This window comes from Tarenaya hassleriana, unplaced genomic scaffold (assembly GCF_000463585.1).
Source record: "Tarenaya hassleriana unplaced genomic scaffold, ASM46358v1 Cleome5, whole genome shotgun sequence".
NCBI classification, from domain to species: Eukaryota; Viridiplantae; Streptophyta; class Magnoliopsida; order Brassicales; family Cleomaceae; genus Tarenaya; species Tarenaya hassleriana.
In genome coordinates this window covers 2,087,377-2,093,410 of record NW_010967707.1, presented here as the reverse complement: position 1 = coordinate 2,093,410, position 6,034 = coordinate 2,087,377, and the positions used below count along the sequence as shown (strand labels likewise).

Sequence of the window (6,034 nt, the reverse complement as noted above, 5' to 3'; positions counted from 1 at the left end):
CGATTTGACGAGGCAGTCAAAACGTTTGGCTTCCTGCAAAACGAAGATGAGCCATGCGTTTACAAGAAGGTCAGTGGGAGCGCAGTGGTCTTTCTTGTGCTTTATGTAGATGATATATTGCTCATCAGAAATATATATATATCGGTATAAAATATAGTATACATATAAGTAGACAATGACATTTGCATAAATGAATAGTTATACGAGATATATACGATGAATTGTTCCGTAATTTTATAAAATGATGATAAATATAATATATACTAAATATAACCATTACATACATACATATATATATATCCAATTGAATAAGTAAATTGGAAAATATAAAGTACATATTAAATTAATAAATCTAAAGAAATTTGAAGCGTATAGACGATTAGACGGAGAAGTTCAAATCCCACACGAAAGGCATTTGGGGTGGTGTGGGGTCCACGAGTGATTGCTCGCTCCTCAGAGTGATCGGTCGGTGGAGTGTAGGTCCCATCGCAACAAAGATTGGTCCTTCTTCAATTTGCCACATGGCCTCACACATGTATATATTTAATTATTTTTCGGCACCAGAATTTTTTCGACTATTCATACGATACGATATACTTTAAACAATATTTTTTTTTATATTTTTCAAATTATCTTACCCGCATAAAATTATCAAGGCCCAATTTTCCATAAACATTAAATTACCAAAATGTATGCGTCACAGGTAAAATAAAAGAGTTCGGTAACGGTTTCAGTTTCGTCTTGTCTGGGAATAAGGACAAACAAAAAAGAGAAGAGGAGGAGGCAGCTATGATTAAAGAAAGAAACGGCGGATTAAGATAAGCCCAAGTGTTAAGACAACAACAAAAGGCCGTTATTGTCATGGATAACTAACGTGACATAGCAATCATCCGCTGTTTGGTTGCGCCGTTATCCCTGCGACACATTAGGTTTTGGTCTGTTTGGTAACGGAGGAGGTTCCCAATCTTGACGGCGTCGCACGATGAATTACCCTGGGCAGTTAGATTAAACAAATCTAAATGTCACCCCAACATAATATGAAAGCCCAAAGCCCAAAACGGTAACTTTGCCACCTTTGGGTTTTGAAATTTCTCGTCTTTTTACGACAGTTGCGAACATTTGATCTGTCAAAAGTTTTCGAGAAGTGGGTTTCTTTCGTTTGCCAAAAAAAAGAGGAAAAAAAAAATTATAAATTACAGATTTATTAAAAGATTAGAAGCAAAGCGACATTGTCCCCAAAAGGTTCATACTTCTCCATATTCGCCTCTTACTGAACAAAATAGATAAAAAAAAAGATGTAAACTCGTACATCAAAATGCGAGAGGACGACTTAATTCACCGGCAAAAATAGCACGAGTTTGGGAACCACACTACTACTTCATCAGGCAAACAAACGAACAATCAAACACCGGCAGTGAAAGATATACGGCTTCTCAAGCGTCGGCGAATCTGCAAACACATTATACTCTTTGAGCAATCCACAAGGATCAGAAATAACTGACCAAACAGAGAATGAGCAGAATGAATGAGTGTTAATACCCGAGCTCGGAGAGCTTCAGGTGTGCCTCGGCATAATCAGCGAAGAACGCATCCTCGTCCTGAATCAGTATCACATAGGAACAAGGATCACAACGACACGTTTTAAGGATCGTTAGATGGATATAAGGAGAGAGAGGATGTTTCTTACAGCAGCGTATTTCTCGACGAGAGGACGGAAGACAGGGTCGGACAGAAGAGCCTTGTCTGAAGGGAGCTGAAGCAGCCCTTCCTTCTCTCCGCTCAGTAGCTCCCTGCCATTAAAGACAACCACTGTTTCAGCTACTGACATTTCGTGATACACATACATATCAGCAAAGTATCATGATTTCAATGGACTTTACTTGAAGTAGGAGTTGTCGAAGATGAGAGGATTAGCAGTCCAGGGACCCTCGAACCCTGACCTGTCCTTGTGGCACCTTCCCTGTTAGAAAAGAGAAAGCCAAACACATCAGAAATTATGCCAAAACATGCTGGGGAAGACTAACATCAGACATTATTAAAAAAAGACAGACCAGGGTGTGGCCACCGGAGAGGGCGACAATGTCCTGGTCAGACAGCCCCATTTGCTTGACAAAGACATCCCTCAAATGGTCACTACCCTTAGTTGCGTCTGGAAGACGACCCTCCGGTGGTGGCGCAGGCTTGTCCTGAACAGAAAAAGAGGTATATGTTAACAAATCAAAGACCAGCCATAACAAACAAATGACCATTCAGTATAAGATCAAGCAGGAACAGAAGCTATGACTAACCTCTCTGCCGGGGTGGAAGGGGACATCAGGACCACCGGTAACTTCAACAGCGACAACACCGGCAAGCTGAAGATTTGTTCCACCAGAAAACAGTATCAGCCACAAAACAAAACAAATTTATCATCGGAGTTTAAAAATTGCAAACACCAAGATAGCTCCGCCAATGCGTACCTGATAGAAATCAGCAAAAGAGATGGTTGGGAACTGTTCCTTGATGGGCTCCAACAACCTAAGGGCAATGTTGATACCGTTGTTGGCACCGTGAGCTTGCTCGGCGGCGAACCTCATGGTACCGAAGGGGCCTCCGGTCTTTGAGCTATGATCGAATGTTCCGGCAGAGTGCCACCTAAAGAGCAGAACACAAGCAGTTATTGAATCAGACAACCAGACACAAAGTAAAGTACCGGGTGAAATGGTTACACACGCTAGACGGAGCATGAGAGGAGCACAGCCCTTCTCAGCGATCAAGCCTCTGAGCTTTCTCTTGCATTTCTCGACGGCCTTCTTGTATTCCTCACTCACAGCTGGGTAGTTCTTCGTCATCTTTGCAAATCTGCAAAAGGAGAAACAAAATACATGAATCCCGCAGCCAAATAACGCGCTACAAGAATTCTATGTAGCCAAATCGCTAAAACCAAAAAGATAAACTACTCAACACTAACGTAGGCTTGTCGTTATTCCCAAGAAAAAGAAGAAAAATGTCTAATATGAATAAATCATGGAGCACAAACTGAGAATCATAATCCACGACCTTTCGTCCGATGACTTTTCAGACACCACCAGTCGATCAATCAACCAAAATAAGCCGTCGGTCAAACAGAACATAAAGATTAGAACACAAACCAAATCTTGAACAGAACCAACTGCAACCAGAAGCTACACGATACTACGGCAATACAGGTTTAAACACACCACCCAGAAGAAGCAACACTACAGTTCCACACTGTCACACAAACAAATAGCCAAAAGAATATCGTGAAACTACAGAAACGATTCGGACAACCAAAATACACAACAGGTAAAAAAACACATCAGAATACATAGATCGGTAGCAAAACAAACGATGCCGACACCAATGATCAAGGATCTAAACGCAAAAACACATCATTCGGACGATTCCACTCAGATCGAAATGACAAAATACAACGAAAAGATCGATCGACAGAAGAACCGATGACAAAACAAAAGATCGAAGACAGATAGTTGCGTACCTTCAGAGAATCCAAACGACAAAAAGAAATGTAGGTGGTTTCCACGAGGCGAACACGAGCACAAGGGAGAGGAGGAAGAACAAGAGTTAGATATAGATGGCTATTTGGGAAGACGAAGGTTCCAGTATATGTATACAGGCCGTTGGATGATATAGATCGTGTGGTCTGTATTCTTCGAAAAGATCAACGGCTAAGATTTTACGCACGTCCGTTAAAAGGAGCGGTCCAGATTCGCGGGGGTTGCCGGGTTGGTGGTGGATAAATGGGAAAAGAATAAATATAATAATAATAACAATGATAAATGATAATATAAAATATAATTTGTCAGGGGTCTATTGGATCAAACATGCATCGTGTGGTGGACCCACCAACTTGGAAATTTCAAAAGTTTTTTTAAACGATTTTGAATGTTTATAAATGCCGAAAATAGCCTCTTCAGATATAGAAGAGGGGGCTTTTTACAGTGGCATTTTCGTTATTTCGTGTAGACCTAAAAAGGGACTTGTTATTTGCAAATGTGAACGCTTCTCAGGCAGAGAAAGATTCCATTAAGCTGCTGTTGTAATGGAGATGATAAAGTCACAGCGTGCGACCAATTACTTTTCTCACCCACCTCTTCTTATTGGTTGGCAAGATTTGTTTCCCTTTAAATCCGAGGGTGACGTGGCACATTTAACGACTTCCTCGACCACCTTTTTTTTTTCCTCTTTGGTTTAACACGTACAATAACTCTACAATTAGATATAGCCAAGTAGTTTTTTTTATCTAAATTAATTTCAACCCTACATCCAGTAAAGTTTTCATATGTGTAATCTCATTTATTCAATGTTCGGTTAGACATCAATGCTACAATATATTTTTATAAAAAACGTTCAAATTGGTCATTATGGACAATGGATGTGTGCAATGAATCAAAATAAACCGGATTAAGACGTTCTTTTAATACAAAATCGAATCTATATCAATTCTGCTGTAATTTTTTTAATTATAAATTCGAATCCAAAAAATATAATTTTCCAGAACTCAAATTCAAACCACACTCCGCGAACTCCATTACGTGTGGTGAAACGCATTCACCAAAAGGCCATTTTCGTATTTCACAATATTCACCCTATTAAGAGATAGTCTAAAGTTTATGATTTGTCAAAGTAAATGTGTAAGTCTTTCCTAAAACAAGGGAACATGTTAAATTAATCAATTTAATTAGACGAATATAGTTTCATGTCATGTGTAATTGTGGGGAATCAGGCCTAGAAGAAAAGCCCAATACGATAGTAGGCTCATGTTTAGGCCCAATAAAAATGAGGCTCCACTTGTTGAATCCCATCCATGTCACATGTCCATGACAGGCACAACCATCAAGATAATTCAATTCATACCTTAAAAAGTTTTTAATATTTTTATATATATAACTTTTTCAATCGGTTAAACATATTCTATTTTTAGTTGATGACTAAATAAAAAACAAGCGAAAATATTTTAAAACAATTAAATAAAAAGATCTCATTTTGTCTGACTGTCATTCTTGATATACAGCACAGGAAAACCAAATCATTATATTTTTAAAAGAAGTAAATTATGCAAAAAAAGATTTGGACCATGGAACAAGTGGTTCTTTTCGGGTAAAATTTTGGCGAATTGTGTACCATGATAGAATGCAATAGAAAATCGATTAAGAAGGTGCTAGTTACCGTTCTTTGATATTGTTTATTGATTGTAAAAGTAAATTAACAAATAATGATATAATATTCGAAGAATAGTTAAAAAATCATAATTAAAGGAAATGAAAATGAGTAACAGAAATTATATATGGTGAAACCCAATTAATGAAATCATGTCTTATGTTCGTAAAAAATGAGAAAAGTTTTAATTATAATTTAATAATTTGATTTGGAGAATCGGATACTGTTTTGTTTTAAATGGAAATGCGATTAATGTAATTTATTTGTGTTAATTAGTAGCGGGTTTTAGAAAAATTAATAAAATAATTAGTGAGATAATATATTACAGAGAATTAGTTCAAAAAAAGGTATTAAAAATCATTGTTCTGAAACTAATCACTTTAAAATAAAAAATGATGTAAAAATTAAAACATAAATTCCAATCCAATTATAAAAACGAATTTTAAAAACTATAAAAAATTAGTTTACTAAGATTTGTTTACATTATTTTACTTTATTAGTTTAGCATTAAAAAAACTATGCCTAATTCCCCTATCAGCTTCGACCTAAAAAGAACTTGTGAAATGAAATTTGTATAAGGGAAGGAATATAACAACTTACCAAATTCATTTTATTTTTCTTTATAAAAAAAACTTACCAAATTCATGAACTTTGACCGTCATATTTCAATTATTTTATCTAACCATAATAAGTATATGGTATTCACTAAAAAAACCCGGTCCAATCCAAACCGGCATAACCCACCAACTTCCGAGGACCGTGCCAAAGTTCTCAACTTCTCACGTATCGAAAACTCTAAAGCTCGCACGTGGCGCTAGTATAAGGCATTCGACGCGTCCGTTTCGAAGAGCGG

General features: G+C 37.2%; 1 protein-coding gene across 1 annotated transcript; it reads right to left on the bottom strand.

Annotated features, from left to right (window-relative positions):
• Window positions 1–1,182: 1,182 nt before the first annotated feature.
• LOC104826354 (L-ascorbate peroxidase 1, cytosolic) lies at window positions 1,183–3,608 on the bottom strand. Its single transcript, XM_010559003.2, has 9 exons — window positions 3,500–3,608; window positions 2,713–2,841; window positions 2,460–2,634; window positions 2,289–2,354; window positions 2,052–2,186; window positions 1,881–1,960; window positions 1,688–1,790; window positions 1,540–1,598; window positions 1,183–1,449 (listed from the first exon to the last, which is right to left on the bottom strand). Exons 2-9 carry the CDS (start codon window positions 2,829–2,831, stop codon window positions 1,434–1,436), a joined length of 753 nt encoding a protein of 250 aa, XP_010557305.1. The 5' UTR covers window positions 2,832–2,841; window positions 3,500–3,608; the 3' UTR covers window positions 1,183–1,433.
• Between the last annotated feature and the right edge of the window lie 2,426 nt (window positions 3,609–6,034).